Genomic DNA, 20,113 nt, shown 5'->3' with positions numbered 1-20,113 from the left:
TTATCGTCCTAAGACCAAAACATGTTCTATACTTTTAGATTCACGTTGTTCATCAAAAAGGCATGGGGGGCATGTGTTTACACCCAAATTTGGCACCCAGGATTAAAATAGGAAAGATTGCCAAAATTTGGAAGTCTACCGGTTTCCTCTGAGTGGGCCGGTCTGACCGCCGTGTGTTGGGCGGTCAGACCACCGGTTGAGGGCCGGTCAGACCGGCGGTATGAGGCCGGTTTGACCGGCAGGTCCGAGTCCGACTGTGTTTCGTCGGGTCTCGAGGTTTCCTTGCTCGGGAAAGCATGTTTCGGGTTTCCTTTAGTTTCTACCCCGAGTTGAACGTAGAGGAGGGCCTGTAGAGGGCAAGACCAACCCCTATATAAGGGACATGGCCGGTTCATTGTAAAAAACCAATCTACAATCAATCAATCGAATCGTTTTTCATATTGCTTTTAGTTTTCTCTTAGTTTGTCCATCTTTGTCGGTTTGCGCCGTAAACCGTCCGCCACCGCTGCGAGAGTGCGACATCTCTTTGTAGGTTTGTCCTGAAAACCTTCCGTTTTGCCCACGAGACGGGTAGTTATCAAATCGTCTCCGCTAGCCGGTTTAGTTATCAAAACCCATATAGGTTTAGCTCTTTGCTAGATCGAGATGGTTGGCGACTTTAGAATCACCGCAAGGCTTAAGGTGCTGCGATCGTGCTTGTCAACTTGTCAAAAAAGTTACCAACTGCTATACCAAAGAATCAAATGTGTGGAACGTATGGTTAAAATAGAGTGAAACATTCGAATACACTAAGTTGCAACAAGGATCAACATCAGGCTGCAAAAACATGAAAAGCTAAAGAAAAAAGCCTACTTCCTGCCTTCTTCCTCTACTCTGACCCCGAATAAACATCCCCGCTCTTCTCCGCTCGCTAGATCTGAGCAATCCATGCTCCCGTCTGCCAGAAAAGATGGGGAGTACACTCATAGAGGCGACAACCATCGAGCTTCGGTATATGTTTTGTTCGCACGGCAACCGTCCTCGTCGGTGGGCCGTCACGCTCTTCAACGAGCAAGAGGCCGACCTGTAGGCGGCAACCTGATGAGGACCTCGCTAAGATGGAGTAAACGTGCAGGGGCATGGGCCCTCGTCGGTGGCGGCAAGCGTAGTGTATGTGCCCCGACGCGTACTCCATCTAGCTCCTCCTCCTGCCGTCTCGTAGCATCTACGTTTGAGCAGCAATCATGAGAGAGGTGGTGCCGTGGTGGTAGTTGAAGCAAAGAGAAAAGGAGAATGCGAGAGAGCTAGAGGAGAGATGAGTTATTAGCTGGATGGATAAGTTTGGATGGATGGATGTCGATACCTTTTAGTGTTGACTACGTGGACGTGGTAGGATGGAAGCGCCCATATTTTTCATTCCGTCAGACGGCAGATGCAAAGCACTTTCGAAATCGATGCCATGTCCTAGTTCTACTTAATAACTTGGTCAACGCTCGTATCCAAATGGGATAGGTAGAGAGAAGCAAGTAATATAAAAAATAATTGTCTAGAGAAGTATGTAGACAACTTAGTAGTAACTATTATACTTAACATCTCTTGGTTGTCTCTCAATGACATTTATATTTCTATAGCCATTAATTGACTATATTATTGAACTTGCTCTTAGTATATATTGATTCTCGAATATTTGACTGTATATTGTGTAGCAATTGTTTTTGCTATTATCTATATGTTGTTAAATTCTTTATTGCATTTAAGTTGTTATGAAAAGACGTTATGGAAGGAACGGAACATATTTATATCCTTATAGTTCCGAGATACTTTGCTACTAAAAGTTAGAGCAAATATACGTGATAATTGTGAACTGAGCATGGCTTAATAAGTTAGGGTGTTGTTATGAAAACTATCCACTCCAAACTCAAAGCGGTGCTTATATTTTTCTCAAGATAAATGTTAAGAAATAATAAATGTATGGTAAAATATAAACCGATAGCACTCTCAGGTTAGTCTTAACCAGAGAAACATATAGGTTAGAGTACTGTAAGTTGCTACTAGTACACACTACACCATGACCTGATATTCATGGCACTTAACTGCCGGCAATAAAATGAAGTTAGTGGCGAACTATTTGCCGGAAATATATCAAGTGCCGGAAATAATCTTGGACATTATCTCATTTGCCGAGAATTAAAAAAATAGAGCAGCAAATTAAGTGCCGGCAATGAATTAATATAACATGTCAATTGATCTGCCATAGATAATTTAAGACAACACATAATCTGCCGGGAATTTTGTTACCGGGAAAACAAATTTCTAGTTAACTTTTTGAGGAAATTTTGGCGGGCTAAAAATATTATTGGGCCGAGCAAGGCGCCAAGGTGCGAAAACTTTCATGGGCCAAACCTGATTCCACTCCCATCTGCGTACCCTATTCCTCATCTGTGCCGCACTCCTACTCCACACTCGATTCCTCATCTGCGCTGCTGACACTAGATTATCAACAAACATCTATCGGTAAAGATTAACAATTATTGATAGACTATTTGTTGGTAAAGGCTTTTGGCAAATTATGTGTTGGCAATGCTATGTAATAAGACATGTTATATGTCAGCAAATTTAAATATTTTTTGATCAAAATATCTGTCAGCAATATTATGAGCAGAAACCAATTATATGTCGTGAATTCTGGGAGTGTTTGAGAGGAGAGGAAAAGAGACGATTGAGAAGATACGCAAAATGAGGTGAGCCATTAGCGCATGATTAATTAAGTATTAACTATTTTGAATTTCAAAAATGGATTAATATGATTTTTTAAAACAATTTTCCTATAGAAATTTTTTACGAAAAATACACCGTTTAATAGTTTGAAAAGCGTACGCGCGGAAAACGAGTTTCAATCTCCCCTATCTCCATTGAACTCCGTCAGATCTTGATCCCATGGTTAAGATAGAGTGAGGTGTAGCCTCGGGCGGCAAATTAATTTAGGGGCGCAAGAAAATAATAAAAAAAAGAATCGCCCAAATTTTTTCCACGCCAAAAAAAAAAATCCACGCCAAAAAGAAAATCGACGCCAAAAAAACCCTAGGCGCCGCCACCTCGTGCCCCCTTCCACCGCGCGCGCCTTTGTCGCCATCCACCGCCCGCGCCGCCGCCTCCTCCGCCAAATCCACCGCGTGCGCCCCCCGCCACCGCGCACCACCTCCTCCGCCAAATCCAGCGCCCCCCGCCTGCTCGCTCCTCTCCCACCACGCGCCGCCTCCACCACGCAGCCCCCTCCGCCTCACCCACACCGCCGCACGCCGCCGTCGACTCCATCGGCCAGCCGCCGCTACTCCCTAACTCCGACTCCACTCAAACCCTCCCCTCCTCCCCACCTCTGACTCGACCTGCACGCTGGCTTCCGCTATCGGCTCCTCCGCCCAACGCCTTCCCATTGCCGCAGTTGACTCCACCCTCTTCCCCACCTCCTCCGCCGCCTCCCCATCGCCTCCACCTCTGGTGCCTGCCTCCACCTCATCTTCCGACATCAAGGAAGTCCCCTTGTTCAGGTAAAAATCAAATCTCTTGGTTATATGTGTTTTTCTTTTTACAACCTTGCCTATAAGCTGTATGTTTGCCCTGTGATTTACTTAATTTGTCCGCATATTGGTGCTTGCATGATGGATTTGGAGGGTAACTTGCAGCCATTAGTTGCTTAGAATTCGAGGGTAACTGATTGACCAGCTTGCTTGTTCTGTACTTTAACGAATTTTGCACCGATTGCAATCAGAATTTGTTTCGGGTGTTAGAATTGAGAGAATGACAAGGGAGGTAGCCATGAATCTTAGATCAACGAGGTAACCATGGTGTTGTTTGAGCTTATGAACAGTAATCCCTTAGCACTGCATGTTTTTTACCTGACATATTTCATACTTGTTGCCTGGTTAGCCTGTGATTTACCTGAATTAGTCTGCATGTAAGTACACTGCACCAGCCAGATTGGGCTACCAGCTCACTAATTTTAGCACATGTCTTGATACGAAACAGTGAACCATGGAATGCTCTTTGGCAGCTTGTAACTCTAAATATGTAGCTACATACATGAACATAATTCAGAGATACAGTAGTACAAAGATTTCACCTGAATTTTTTCAGAGCCATCTATGTTCTTGTAGTTTTCACCTGAATTCTGATACCTTTAGAATTTGGAGATTTCATCTTCACTCCCTGAAATATGTGCATCATGGCAGCAATGACTCCTGAAGCGTTAGGGCTAAATACTTGTGTTAGCCAATATTACACACATGAGGAACCCTCTGTCTTGTATGTCTACATATAAGTATAAAGCACCTTATATGCAAGCTACAAATCTGTTTGTTATATCTCTGCCCTGCATATAACATGTTGGTAATTTGGTTGTCTTCATCGATCAATTTCGTTTGTTTATAAGCTATGCTCATGGATGAATATAGGTTTTTTTATAGGATGTTGATTTGTTTCAATAAAGTCAGTCATGTAATGAGCATAGCTTATAGGAAGGTAACCTGTTGTACTCCTACATAACGATTTCGTTAAATGTTATATTGATCTGGAAATTGGCAACCACTTAAATGTTCTAGCACTCTGTACCATGATTGATATCTTGGGAGTTCCTTGAAATTATTAACACAAGCATTTAATTTTAAGTCAGTGTTATAATCTGTTTCTAAATGTGAACTATTTGGATTTATGGTGCAGTTTAGTTTGCCACTATCGATTTTGCTACAATCGATCTATGTTGTTGAGCATCTACCAAGCAGGAGATCTAAAAAAACATCGTACCACGGTTAGTATCATCCAACTTGCCATCAGTACTGTGCTTAAAGGCTGAAATGTTATATCTATGTGTTATGTTTGTCTTGTGCAAAGTCTTTTTATTATTTTTCCCATGAGCACAATGGTTTGTACGCGTGCGCAGAAAACACCACTGAAACACAGAATTATTTAGGTGGCCTGTGAAATTTGATTGTCAATATCAGCTTTATGGATAAGAGATGGATAGACCTTCCTAGGTACAATTCTACCTGATAATTTTAGGACCACAACCTATGATTGTTTGTCAAATTGACCGCACCTAGAACATTTTATCCACATGAAACCTTTTGGGAGGTTATGTTGTCGATCATGTGCTACATTGAGAAGGGCATATGGAGCTAGAACCATTAGTGGTCTGATGTGATTTCCCATCTCACACTATCCTTGTGATATTATGTTGTCTGGATAGACTGTTAACCTGGACAGTCTGAAGTGTTCTCTATTGGTGCTGCATGATCAAGTGACCTCAATAATATACATTGATTGCATATGTAGCTATTTTGTTTCTTTGATCCTGGCCAGTTTGCATGGTGTCTTGTCAGTTTGTGATCAAGAATGTATTTATATTCTGATAGATAGTTCTTTATATTCTACATGCAATATTGCTCACAGATTTCAAACTATTATTTTTAGGTCAAAATCGAAAGGGCTACTGAAATTGTTCTGCTAAAGATGTCACTTGTCCCAGAAATTGTCCATTGAAGATTTTTTTTGCTGAAGTTATTTATGAATGGAGACCTGCTAAAGATGTCACGTGTCCAATAAAGACCTGCTTAAGATGTCACTTGTCCAATGAAGTTCTCTCTGTATTTATATTATCTAGAAGAGATGCCACTTCAATGTAGAGTAATTCCATAAACTTTGTTGAGAAGTTATGACTTAAATTTAATGAATGCTAAGGGTGTGTTTGCAACCCCTTTTTCCCAACCCATCTCCCTCGTTTTCCGCGCGCACGCTTTTCAAACTGCTAAACGGTGCGTTGTTTGTAAAAAGTTTCTATACGAAAGTTGCTTAAAAAAATCAAATTAATCCATTTTTGAAAAAAAATTAGCAAATACTTAATTAATCACGTGCTAATGGATCGCCCCGTTTTCCGTGTTTACTGTGCACGCTGGGAACCCAGAGTAGCGAACACACCCTAAGAGTTGTCTGTACTCTTGTATGCATATGCTCTATGCAGATGCATGTATATATTGCTATCCTAGATGCAACAGAATTGTTACTTATGAATTTGTTATTTCTGAAGTTCTGATTTGGAATTCTATGGTGGAATGTTTTATACAGTGTTGATGGATGTATGTTTAATCTGAACTATTGAATGCATGGTGAATTAATGTCTGCAATCTGAATTTTTATCTATTTTACAAATCGTACAATTGATTTGGTGCATGCATGCCTTGTGAAAAAATCATGCCAGCAAACACATATAACTGCCAGGGATAGTTGACTGATGTGCTGAGGATGTTTCAAACATTTAGGGCATTTAATTGCCGGTAATCTGAACATCTGCCAAGGAAACCGAATTGCAACTACGGCAGTTAACTGCCGGGAACTTGTTATCTGCTGGCTAAGAGCATTCCCTATAGGACTTTGTAGGGCAGTTAGTGCCAAGAAAGCCTTTTACCGGCAGATGAATTGCCATACAAACTATTTTTAAGGGCAGCTGTATTGCTATAAACACTAGGCCATGGTGTAGTGACACCCAAAAGTTTCTTCTTATAGAATTTTCTCTTAAAATATTTATCAGATCCACAATCTGATTACACCATTGCGTTCATTGTAATTAAACCTTTATAACAAGATCTTACATGATTATATTATGATAAAAAATATTTATGTTTGTAAATAACTTTTATTATATATGTAAGTTACTTTTATCATATATATAAATTACTTTTATATTTGATTAAATTACTTCTTATACATTCATAATGCTTTGAGTTGATCACTTTTATTATTGTTTTTAGTCAATTCCATAATTGGTGATGATTAAATTTAATTTCTAGATAGACTCATATTATTATCCCTACAACGGGTTTACATTAAAAATATTGTAACAACCTACTTCCATTTTGTATAAAGTTACTTTTATGATTTTTGTAAATTACTTTCAGACTTTATTGAATTTACTCTCATAAATGTATTTACTTGCAAATCTTCTCTACACTTTGCTTGTGAATTTATTTCATATAGTTTCTTATTTCAACTCAGTCATAATATAATTACTCCTAATGTTATACTCCCTCCATTCCAGAATATAATCATTTTTAGAGTTGGACACGGTTATTAAAAAAGTAGGTAGAAGTGAATGGTGGAGAGTTGTGATTGGTTGAGTAGTGGAGGTAGGTGAGAAAAGTGAATCGTGGAGGATTGTGATTGGTTGGGAAAAGAATGTTGGTGGAGAAGGTATTGTATTTTGGGACAAATCTTAAGGGGTAAAAGTTGTTATATTTTAGGACGGAGGGTGTAGATAGTTACTTCTACAATTTAAATAAATTACCTTTAAAAGTAATGAAATGTTTGAATATATTCAATATGGATCTCGTTTTGTCTTATATTTTGAGTAGAGTACAATGATGCAAATAGATCTTAAAAAAATATGTGATTTAAAAGATACACGTCATTAAAGAGGTTAAAAAAGACAAACACCATATGCTAAATGAGGATTTATATATGGGATGAAGTGGTCTCCGGTTAGGACTAACGCACTACCGTACACTACCTAGATGTATATATGAATGTGTTTGATGCTCATATGAGGTTAGGATGCACCCATTCTTGTGGATGTAAGGTGTTCGTGTGTGGGTACTTGTGTTTCTCTAACTTCTGTACTCAAAAGAGGTATGAGTATTAATTATTTGATACGTGTAGTTAATGAAGGATGGTATAAGAGCAGGTACAATAGCAGGCTATAAGCTAGCTATAAACATATTTTAAAAAGATAAAAGAAGAGAGAGAAAAGCAGCAGGCTATAGATCTTAGCCAGCTACAGCACGGAATCTAAGACGTAATGTGTGTATGACTGGTAAGACCAGGTATTAATAGTGTAGTAAGCAACTATTATATGAATTGACTATTATATTAGCTATAGATTATTTGGAGCTAGTAGTTGGCTATACTATTAAACTTGCTCTAATATTTTATTTTCTATAGTCAACATAACATAACTTTCACCATCGAATTTTCTTGCACAAATCTGGACAAGTTAGGTACTATGAAAGAATTTCCATGATAAATTTGGTTATATCATTTTCATATGCCCAGATAGGAACCATACTAGTCAAAATTCTAAGAAGACATTGTTTGGTGAGTACATAATTAGCACCACATACCTTCCTAATAAAAAATGTTTCCCCACTTCTCCAACTTGTATGACGTGAAAAACGCATGTTAAACTACATAAATGCTCCATATATAGTTTTTCTTTTTTTAATATCTCACCATGTAGAATCCATACCCGATTATGTTAATCTTTTTTTCTTTTTTGGTAACTGATTCTGTTGATCTCAACCTTATAATAAAAACGTTCATAGATTGCATGTAGTAAAAATTTGTTTTGTGTATGTAAAATCTCTTTAATGATCAAACAAGTGCAAACGAGAGAGAGAGCAGCAGCAGCTAATTCTTTTTCATTTCTTTTGGAAATCAGATTATTCGTTAACCCGGCTTTCTAACCCGACTTGTATCACCAATGCACTATTTCTTCTATATCTACATCTATACTATTATAAAAATTAAAGATGTTTTTGCCAGTACTTTGGTACGTCATCTGTGTATGAGTCGGTTTTCAAGTTTGTTCACTTTTAGAAATACATATCCGTATTTGAGTCGTTTATTAAGTTTGTTTGCTTTTGGAAATACATAAGAGTTGATCTATAAAAAATCTCTTAAAAAAACTCGCATGCTAACTTGAGACGATCGGACTCTAATTACAACTCATGATTTTAAGCGAATTCCCACAATGAAGTTCACTTAATTAAACTGTATAACAATAATAAAATAAAAATAACCTTCATCCGTCGCAATGCACGGGCATTTTTTCTAGTCTAATCATATATATATATAAGCCAGCAGGATATAAATTTGTAAAAAGTTTTGCTAATTTACAGTACCTGCTGTGAGGTGGTTTCCAGCAGCAAGTAGTCTTGTGGAATGAGAGAGACAAGCCTTGAGCACAGATCTTCCATCTCGCCCCGCTCCTTCATCGTCGACGTCTCTTCATCCTTCATGTCTAATGTTCTCCCTCCATCACCACCTCTCCTCTTCATACCCTCTCTCTCTCTCTCTCTCATACACAACATACTCTTTCTTCTTTATAGAGAGCCCAGAGGCCACAGCTAGCTGGCCGGCCAGTAGTGTCTAGCTTATTATGAATGGGTTAAGATGAGTGTGAGCTGTGGTCACTGGGGTATTTCGTTGGGATGTGGATGTTGTGTGTGGCTCTATACAAGTGATGGTGAGAGGGCAGGAAACGCACAACATATCCTCATCTGTTACTGTTGGTCCCATGCATGTATCCTTGTTCCCAACCTAAAATACATGCGTCATGTTGCCAATTGGCCATCGTACTATTCGTCCTCTCCCCCTTTTAGCAATCCAGTGATTCCTACTTATAGAAAATATTGATCGTTGCCTGGAAGCTGGTGTTGACTCGTTATCCTTATGGCCTTGTTTGGTTTAGCGGGGACTAAGGAGAAATGAGGGATGATAAAATCTACTCAATGCCACTGAGTTTGTCAATGTTCAACGGTTTACCACTGACATTGTCTCTTTCTCTAATATAGCGGTGACTTTATATATTGTTCGACGATATGCCATTGGATTGGACTTTTTTCAAAAAAAAATGCCCAAAATACCCTATATACATATAATGTTAACAATTAATTTATCTTATTAGAAGTTTCGAAAAAATATGAAAATTTTTATATGGCCTCCTTACACAACATGGAAACATGGAAACTTCTATATAAGTTTCAAGTTTTTTTTAGTATATTTAACTTTTATAAAATAAAAAATTTGTGGTCTATGAGAGACAATTTGCTTACACAAAAGATAATAGTAAAAAATATCTTCTGCAGTGTATGAAAGATGATTTATATTAAAAACACCAACAAAAAGTATTTTGTATAGCATATAACAGATAAGTTATATTTTACAAAAAAAATAGAAATGCAAAGAACTAGAAACTTAAATACAAACTTCCATGTTAGGTAAGGAGGCCACATGAAAATTTTCATATCTTTTGTGAAACTTCTAATGTGATAAATCAATTGTTAATCTTGTGTGTCCAAAAAAGGGTATTTTGGGTATTTTTAAAAAAAGAATGCTCGGTCCAATGGCGTATTGTAAAACAATTGATAAAGTTACCGGTATATCATAGAAAGAGACAATGTCAGTAGCAAATTATTGAACTCGGAGAAACTCAGTGGTATAAATAGATTCTCTAAAAAAATTACAAGTCAATCTTGGGATGTTATGCAACTCACAAGTTCATGGGCCGGTTTACACTTATTAGCCAAGTTATTGTACCAAAATGATCGGTTTGAAAGTTGTTATACTTATTTGGACCTACTACACAAGTCCATATATTGTGAGTTTAATCTACTCATTCACAAAAATTGTTACTTTTCTCTTGACAAAACAAAAACTGTTACTTTGGACGTACACGCTGTTAGTACAATTTTTTTAAAGCATTTCAACACATCATTTTATTATATTATTGCTTATATGTTTTAAAAATATATTGCAATGGAGAGAGAGTGGTCAATTATATTTTGGAGATCATTCGCGGGTACACACTAACATGTTCTTTTGACTAGAGGGAATAACAATAAATTAATTAGAGACACCATATTTGCAACAAACTGATGAGGAGTTACTATGTTGTGTCTGTTTTTTAAGTTGATGTCAAATGAAATCTTACAATTTTATAGTAATTACACAGGTGAAAATTAAGGTTCAAATTTATATTGCCCCACTATCATGAATCTCCTAATATTATCAAAGAGCAGAAATACTATCTTTTGCAAAATAGATTAGATTAAAACAAAATAAGTTTGCCAAGGGCCAAAATACCTACAAGTTTTAGTGCAAAACGAGATCTATCATAACCCACCTCAAATACTAAATAGATCTCAGAATGTCTTATCCCTTTTTCTTTTAAAGAAAAACAGGCCTAAGGCTAAAGGCCTCAGAATATTATTATTTATTAAAGCTAGTTGGGTACATAGCTAGATTTGTAAAGAAGCTCCGAAAAACCAATCAAATTTGATATTGAACAACAAACATAAAAAGAAGGGCTCCAAAATTCTAAAAAAGCAATTATCTCTATTTATTCCTATGCTCCGACCAGATCGATGATGATGGCGATGACAATACCAGAGAAACCAAGACCAACAGCAAAAAAAAAAAAGGCCTAGTTGCAAACCCTTTTGAGACCTCATGGATTTGGAGGCTGTGGCATTTTTTGCATAATCTTCAATCTTCACTTGCCTGTTGGAAGTCCATCATTGGAATTTGGAGGTAAGGAAGAAGGCTGATCACTGGAAGGTAGGAGGCTAGTAGTACCTTGTTGATGAATAGAGAGATGGAGGACTGGACAACACCTCCATCTCCTGCAACTCTGCCATGCACCTAGAAGCTGGAGTCTACGCAGAGCGCATTGTCTCAGAGACCACAAGAAACTCAGCGAGGGTATCCATGGCTGGCAGGCCGGGCAAAACGCAGACCACTGGAAGCCTGACGACTACAACTAACAGGACAAGCCCAACTCTAGGAAACAACTCGACTACGTTCGGGAGGCAAGGTTGCCTCCTGACCACGAAAAACAAAGCACATGATTATAATGAAATTAATTAAGTATTAGCCTAAAAAAATTGAAAAATGGATTAATATAATTTTTTAAAGCAACATTCATATAAAAAAACTTTACAAAATAGTACACCGTTTAGCAGTTTGAAGAGCACGCGCGCAAAAAATGATAAAAGTGAGTTAGGAAAGAGGGGAAAAGAATACAACCTAAGGCCATTCACACTACATCTATATGGTATTTGGCCTCGACTCTCCAGCTAGGCAGATTGCATGCGTGGAGGAGATAAGGCAGTGGGGCCGATGTCTTCACCAGGTTCGCACAGCCTTGTTGGCTCCGAGAACCTCATCAGAAAAAACAGTTTTTTCACAAAGAATAGCATCCACACCCATGACAAGAAAGCAGGAGAGAGAGAAGGGGGAGAAGCTCGCCAAAGAAGCCGCATCTGCGCCGAGTCCGAGCTCCCGCGCCGACGGGGAGAGAGGAGGGCGTCGCCAACGGGGAGAGAGGAGGGTGCCACCGCGGCCCCCGCCTTCACAACGGGCTACGCTCGCTGCCGGCCGCCGCGCCCCTCGATCTGCACCCGCCGGAACTCGCCAGCCACGCCGCCCCCCGATCCGGAAGAGGAGGAGGTGAGGCACTCGAGCCGTCCCGCTGCCCAGCGCTGTCAAGTTCCCGCCGTCCCCTACTACTGCGCCACCGAGCTCCCGTGTCCCCCGCTACTGCGCCGCCGACTTCGCCGCTGTTGCACCGGCGAGCACCAGGCCCCGCCGCTGCTCCGCCCGGCTGCCCCGGCGCTGTCTCCGCTCGGGCTGCCGCTCCACCCGGCAGCTGCTTTGCCCGACCGCCCCGCCGTCGTCTCCACTCGGGCTGCTGCTCCACTCGGCCACCCCGTCATGGTGGAAGGAGAAGAGGAGAGCGGCGTCCGAGCGTGAGAGGAGAGAGAGGGGGAGAAGGAAGCGTGGGTCTCGAGGAAAGAGAGAGAGGTGGAAAAGTGGAGAAAAAAAGGAAAAAAAATTTTTTTGGACCCCACGTGAGGTTGATGCATGGTGAGCCTTGTGTCTATCACCGTTCCTAGCCCATCTGGCATCTAAGCTCCGGCAAATACTTGTGACGCATTGCTATCGCCCTAACTATCTACTCCCAAAAAAAGTCCAATTCTAGAGATGAATCAATTGGACTTTTTTTTGGTGGGGGGGGGGGGGGGGGGAGACGAAGGGAGTACGCAGAGTGCCAACTCCTGAGTAGGCCTGCCACGGTGGAGGATAATAGGTAACTCATATCTATATCAAATTTTACCCATCACAATCTAAAAAAAATTACACATACCCAAATAAAATAAAGTGGGTATTACCCAATGGGTAAGAGAAAATATATATGTGGGTTCCATATATAGAAATGGACCAAATTTATAAAATGTTACTCTTTCATATAGTAAATCATCCTTTCAAATTTTAATCAAATTTGATAAGATTTTGTAATGTGAACGTGAGTTTAAAAATTTTAGGTCCGAGTTTTACCCATAACAAATGGGTATGGACAAAGTGGGTAAAATGGATAATACCCTCCTCATATCCAAAATTTAAATGGGTAAACTTTGTTTTATCCATACCTTATCTAAATAATGTGGGTATGGATATGGGAATGGGTAATGATTACCCAGTGGCAGGCCTACTCCCGAGTGGAAACATTTTCTTCTTTTTCACCTGAGCAGTTGAGCTGCTAGTTAGAAGTTGTGCTTACTCTCTCTACGGTGTTACCTTCTTGTTCTTATTCTTAGTAATAAATGACAGTTTTTTTTATGTTACTTGCAAGGCATCAAGATACATACAGGATATCAACTACCATTGTTAATCTTTTTCTTACATATGAACTAGTGCTATGCCCGTGCATTGTAACGGATCTGAAAGAATACAAAATAATGGTTTTATAGGTTTTAGTTGTTTTTATTTGCTTTCATAGGTTGGTTAATCTTGAGAGAGGGTGGTAGGGTGGGAGGTGGGGGCGGTTCGGGTTCTCACGAAGGTTTTTTGTGCTGTTCGTGATAGGGGGGAAAGAGGAAGACAATTGCCTCTAGCGATATTTTTATCTTCTATATAATTAAAACGCAGTAGCTCTAAGACTTAACATGCAAACATGACACATCATGACTCGCTAAAAATTCGCAATTCGCTATGCTGGTTCAGGTCATCAATGATATATGGACACAAATCGACACCTCTAACCGATAGGGTGCTAGTTAGAGATGAGTGTTTAGTGATGACTAAACTCATCTCTAACAGGTGAAGACTCATCACTAGTATAGGACACCTCTGGCGGGTTGCAAATTGTTACTCGTCAGAGGTGATGTTGACCCCATTGACTGGTGGCATTGCAACCCATCATAGGTGTCTCACCTGTAACGGGTAGCACAATGCGACCCATCAATGCCGTAGATTACCAATGAAAAAAAAACAAAATATATTTCATTCTATTGCTCGTTGCAATTGCATTCATCTTACAAATTCACAAACCATAAAAATCATCAAAATCACACATCTGGGCACATCCAAACACACATCTGGGCATCACGAAATCAACGAGAGTAGAATTCGGGGCAAAGGATCGACACCTGCCAGAGGAGGGAGTCAACGTAGATGCTGCTGAGGCGGTCGTCGGCGGTTGGTAGTCTGCGGTAGAGGTGGAGGATGACGAGGAAGTGGAGTCATGGTAGAGGGGGTGGCTAGGGGCTGGAGGAGGCGGTGTTCGGAGCATGGGAGCGCCCCGGAGTTCGGGCGGCGGAGAGGCAGCCACCAGTGACCTTGGGCGGATGGCGAAGAAGGCTGAAGCATGGGAGTGAACGAGATGAGCAGATTGGGGCTCGGTGGCCATCCAGATCTAATGGTCCTCAACCACCTAGAGACTAGATCTGGCACCCCGGAGCTCGAGGCGGCAACCGGCGACCTTGGGCACTAGGCGAAGGAGGCCATAGCGGCTAGAGCTTGGGGGCAAAGATGCGGCCGACGATGCTCAGGGGCGGATAAGACAAGCAGACGACAGCGGCGGGCGATAGAGCCGGCTGTCGGATCCGCATACCCCAACCTCGTGGAGGCCGGATCCGGTGGGCGGCAATCGTTGGAAGGAGGCTGCGAAGGCCAGTGGTTCGGTGGGAGGGGCAGCAGTCAGCGATTGAAGGAGGGCTTGGGGAAGACGGCTTCAGGCGGTCGATGATGGTGGCAAGCGGTCGGAGGGGAAGAGACGGAGAAAGATGAGGAGGAAGAGAGAAGAGAGATCGAAGAAGAGGAGGAGATGGGGAGGGAGTCGGTACGGAGGTGGGGAGGAGAAGGGACGGGCGAACTGGTGGGCTCGGGGGTTTTCCCTTTTTTAAGTCATCACTGACGGTATAAGAATTGCACACGTTTGAGACGAGGTAGCTCACCTGTGACGGGTGCAAACTCAACACCCGTCACATGTAAGAGGTTATTTGTGACAGGTATACGTGAGCTCATCAGAGATGTTATGTGTCGGGTCCTTATATAGATCCATCACAAATGAGTTCTTGGCTGTAACAGGTTATTCTCTTGAGCCTCATCTACAACAGGATTTAGTTTAACCCGTCAGAGATGATATCATCCGTGACGAGACATTTTGGTTCATCACAGGTTGGCCGACACAGATGTGCTGATCTGACGTGGTGATAATTACATTTAAAGCTAACTCAAGCATTCCACATTATCTACAGCTTATGAAATTCCACAGTACAACCTGCAAGCATGTCAAATCATCGTCACCCACATAATTTTCAAAATATATTCATCCATCATTTCTAAAATATTTAACATATATTCAAACATGTATATTTCGCGTGGAGCATCGATCATCTAGTAATATATGAGAGTACAACATAGTAATTACACACTTATTTAATTACAACCCACTAACTACACTTAATGCTATAAAGCAGACATCACAAAAGGCCACATCATCTAAAAAAAGATTATGATCCCATCGGATTAAGACTGAACATCTAGAATTTCCTTCAGCTTGCCTTTTGCAGACAAACATGTTCTAACGTTCCTCCTACCTAGGGGTGAAAATAGTACGGAAACTTTCCGGATTCTAAAGTTATTTTTAAAAACGGAATCTATCGGTTGGAATTTTTTAGAAACAAAAATGAATTCGGAAATATTTTCTCAGAAATGGAATCAAATATGATAAGGGTAGTTTCCGTCGAAACTCGGAATTGGTCGGAAATTTTCTGGAAATTTTCTCAGAATTTCTAGGCCCATAGCACAACCCATACAACACAATAATAGCCCTAAATTCCTAATTCCTAAATCCCCAAATAGGCTAACCCTAGCAGTGAGAGAGAGATTCAGAGAGACAGATCCATTCCAGATGAGGAGAAGGGCGGTGGAGCAGTCTCATGCTACTGCGCCCCCTCACCATCGCACGCCGCCGCACCCCCTCGCTGTCTCGAGCCGGCTCCTCCCCACGCCATCTTGCATCGTCGTCTTGCACCGCACCTGCCCATTGCCGTTTTGTGCCACTTCCACCCCTCGCCCTCTTGGGCCGCCGCCATAACTGTCACCTCTCGCCCAATGCCAACGCCTCAAGCCCTAGCACCGACACCATCGACGCCAACCGATGCTAACCTGACTCTGCCCCCACCTCCACCTCTATTGTGTAGTCTCTGTATAGATTTGTTTTGGTGAATGTTGAATGATTTGGTTTCTATAGTTATGTTGTGGAGCCCCGAGTTGATTTTCTTTCTTTTATGCTGTAGATTTGTGATGGATATATCATATGCAAGTAGCAACCGTGCAAGTGTATGCAGTGCGAGTGTTGCAGCTTTGTGAGCATCAGAACCAACTCTTGCAAATGAAGGAGATCATGCTGCAAATGTTGTTGTAGTAGCAAGAGTTAAAGTTGATTTGACACAGGAAACTACAGATCCAAATGTCCCTCTTGCAAAGAAGGCAAAGAAGTGCAGTTCTGAAGTTTGGAGCCACTTGACATGTATGAGAAAAAGACAGTAGGATATGATGGAACAGAGATCGTAGAGCTTTGGGAAAAGGGTAAGAAGTACAGCTATACATCTCGTTGTGAGAGCAACAGTGCACAACAATATTTTGGAGTCACTTAGACAACAAGCACCAAATAAAAAGTGGCCAACAGCTTCAAGATCTCAAGAAGAGTGAAAGCGGCACTTCTGTTGGGATCTACAGGTATGATGAGGGAGTTAGCTTGAAGAAATATTACTTGATCATTATATATGAATATCCCTTTAATATTGTTGAGCATGAGTACTTTGTGGATCTTATTAAGTCATTGTGCCCTACTTTTGCAATGAAAAGTTGCATAACTGTTAGGAAAGACATATTTTTTGAAAGGGGTTAAGAAAGATAATGTATGAGTACTTCAAAACTCTTTCATGCCGCTTTTGTACAACTATGGACATGTGGGCTTCAAATCAAAATAAAGGTTAAATGTGCATCATTGTGAATTGGATAGATGATAATTGGTGCATGCAAAAGAGAATTATAATGTTCATGCATGTAGAGGGTCATCACACAGGGAACTTGAGCAAAGAATTCTATGATAGTGTACGGGATTGGAACCTTGCTAGGAAATTGCTTGCACTTACTTTGGACAATGCATCAGCCAATAATGTATGTGCTAAGGGGTTAGTACAAAAGCTCAACAAGATACAACCCTTGATCTGTGATGAGGCCATTTTCCATGTGAGATGTTTGAATCATATTTTCAATCTTGTTGCTCAAGATGATTTGAAGCAAATTTCAATTAATATTTCAAGTAGGACGACCAACCGAGAGGAGAATCCACATCCTGACCTGTAAGATGTAACTTGTTAGCATTTATAACTTATGACCAAAAAATGAATCACAACATTAAATATTGTCACTGTTGGTATTTCTTAACCTCACAGATAAAATTCGCAAGCGCACGGAGAATACCGATGTAGCACTTTACCCGGAAGTATTCCAAGGTATCGATTTCCATAGGGAACGTGTGTGCTCAACTCCTCGTCGTGTTCATCCAAGGACACAAAGCAAAGGTAGGCAAAGGGTAGAGAGGATTTACTAGTGAGAAACAGTGTACGAAAAGCTCAGTTTAATCCTAACGCGATACTTCAGGCACTGGCCAGCCTGCTGCTCCCAGATGTCGCTCTACTGCGTACCCGAACAGGGAGGACTTTAGTGTAATTGAGGGCTGACACCACCTCTACACCCACCTCAAACCAATTGTGGGATACGGAGCAATTACCGGAAATTAACTACCCAGACACCACGTCTATGCAATAAATAACTACTTTAGTGCTAGCTAATCACTAAAGCAACCACTATATTTTACTAGATTATAGTGATCAATGATCCTGCACGCTAATTAGGAACTAACCAAGAGATAATTCTCACTGAATAAGTCTTAATTACTTAGAATGATAATTCTATTAAAGTAGAGTAATTAACAGAGTAACAGAAAAAAGAAGAGGATTACCGACAACTCCGGAATTTCTCCGGCTTCTTCTACTCTACTCTCTCCCTAATTCTAGTATACAATAAAGTACAATAGAGCCTCTGATAATTTAGCTCAATCTTGGAGTGTGTGAGTGAAGTAAAAAGGTGATGTCCTTATATAAGTAGGTAATGACGGTCGGAGAACGCAAAATGTCTAAAGTGCCCCTCAACCACCATCATGAGAGCATCTGGAGCGTCCATGCCAAACCTCAGCCTGAACGACTGAGATTGGGGTTCGGCCCAACCCTGGCCTGGCCCAACAGGCCTAGAAACTGGCCTGTTGCTCCTTCACAGCCTACCTTATCCATTTCTTCGAGAGTTCGGCCAATTCTCTAATGTTAAAATGGAGTTCTAGAGCCCAACACTTGTATGGATGAAATTTTCCTTCACTGTAGTTTGGATTTCCTCCCAACTTTGGCGGTTTAGTACCTGCATCCAAATATACACCAACACTCGTGGAAAATGTTTGATTGAAGCCCTACCACTATGTTGGATGTTTTTTTTCTATGTTTATGCAGGTATTGGTGGCACAAATTTGGCATTTAACAGCCGCCAACAGCCACATACATGTAGCAACCAAACACATTCTGCGAAGTTAGCGTCTGCACTAGTCCTTCTGCCTGCATCACACAGGTGATTGTACAACCACGCTAGGGTAGCAGAACCCCAATTATAGGTACCTGCCTTGTCCCAATCAGCTAGCAGAGGCAACCACATCAAGGATACATCACGTACGCCTTGCAATACTGGTCAACCATCGCCTGGTCAATATCAGGAGGACGGTGTGAGAAGTTGGCACGCAACCAACTGAGTGGAACTCTAGAGGTCTTCGTCAGCCTCTGCCTGTCAGGTGCCTCTAGAGGCTCGACGCCAAGGTACTGTACCACACGCCCCTCCAGTTACCGCAACTAGTGTCACTGGTGACTGCCTGACCCCGTGAAGGATGAACCAGGATAATGGCATTGTCCTCAAGTGTCACCATCAGCTCCCCGCTAGAAAGGTGGAAAGTGTGAGCTTCTGGTCTCCATCGGTCCACAAAAGTCGTCAGTACCGCGGCGTTGTACATAGGCATGGGCCACTGCGTCATGGTGACGAACGCCAACAGCTTCGCTCGTCGTAGGAACGGAATGTACCGGTCATCGAACGGGATGTGTGTTGTATGAGCTCTAACTCGTAGGGTCTTGAGGCGTTGCATCAGTAGACATAAAAAATATGTTAGTGTCAATAAATCTGTGCAATAAATAGAAATGCTTAAAACATAAAAGGAAGAGTGAAATGGAGAATAACCTCTCTGCTCGCTATCCTTGGAGCCCGGTGCTTCTCCTTGTACTACTCCTAACTTGGGGACTACGTACACATATAGATGTCATGTCACGTGCGGCCTCAAATCAGACCATGCCTCATGAAAACACATGAACACACACGCATAGCGATCATTGCAACGTTGAACTGATACAACGTCAAACCGAGCAAAATCAAATAACGCCCATTAACTCTCTTCTCAACACACATGTAGCTGACGTGGAGGAAGTGGACCCAATGCATGCACATTTTCCACAACCCAGCCGGACAGGCGCGGTGGGTGGTTGGCCTCACCTGGCAGTGACTTCGTGGGGCCACGTGGCGTCCTAGATTTCAAACATGGTGCGTGGTAGATAGGGTTTACCATTCCCGTGCAAGGGGCGAAGCCAGGATCTGTTGATTTGGGGTGCCAGCTAGAAGACGTGAGAACTCACTAGCAGCTTAGTGGATGCCTGGACGATGACGTTGACGCGTAATCTGTATCATGTCACAAAAATTAGCTAATAGCTACGAGAGAAATAATAAACCATGAATCACGATTCGCCTTAACACCTTGGCAGCTTGACTCTATGGAATGATTGCTTGACTATGTACAAATGTCTCTTGTTCGCATTAGAATCCGTAATTATGCATAAATTTGATATGTTTGGTCGTCTCTCGTGTAATTATCAAA

The 20,113-nt window shown here is 41.4% G+C and overlaps 1 protein-coding gene and 3 long non-coding RNA genes across 5 annotated transcripts; 2 read left to right on the top strand and 2 right to left on the bottom strand.

Moving 5' to 3' along the window:
* Positions 1–3,233: 3,233 nt before the first annotated feature.
* Positions 3,234–5,739, top strand: LOC107281156 (uncharacterized). Its single transcript, XR_001546350.3, has 3 exons — positions 3,234–3,527; positions 4,696–4,783; positions 5,446–5,739. It is a non-coding gene; the product is annotated as an uncharacterized lncRNA (long non-coding RNA).
* On the bottom strand, positions 4,006–9,075 carry LOC136357103 (uncharacterized). 2 transcript variants are annotated; one of them, XR_010742179.1, is made up of 2 exons: positions 8,925–9,075; positions 4,006–4,231 (listed from the first exon to the last, which is right to left on the bottom strand). It is a non-coding gene; the product is annotated as an uncharacterized lncRNA (long non-coding RNA). The 2 variants fall into 2 exon arrangements; XR_010742178.1 differs by having other exon boundaries at positions 4,006–4,217; positions 8,925–9,068.
* A 1,888-nt stretch (positions 9,076–10,963) lies between these two features.
* Positions 10,964–11,573, bottom strand: LOC136357104 (uncharacterized). Its single transcript, XR_010742180.1, has 2 exons — positions 11,380–11,573; positions 10,964–11,304 (listed from the first exon to the last, which is right to left on the bottom strand). It is a non-coding gene; the product is annotated as an uncharacterized lncRNA (long non-coding RNA).
* A 349-nt stretch (positions 11,574–11,922) lies between these two features.
* On the top strand, positions 11,923–17,460 carry LOC4341071 (putative AC transposase). Its single transcript, XM_015786837.3, is given in 3 exon segments — positions 11,923–12,519; positions 16,718–16,996; positions 16,999–17,460. Coding segments are annotated over 3 exon segments (1,338 nt in total).
* The last annotated feature ends 2,653 nt before the right edge of the window (positions 17,461–20,113 follow it).

Source organism: Oryza sativa, chromosome 6, assembly GCF_034140825.1.
Source record: "Oryza sativa Japonica Group chromosome 6, ASM3414082v1".
In the NCBI taxonomy this organism is placed as follows: domain Eukaryota; kingdom Viridiplantae; phylum Streptophyta; class Magnoliopsida; order Poales; family Poaceae; genus Oryza; species Oryza sativa.
This window is presented reverse-complemented; position numbering and strand designations above follow the sequence as displayed.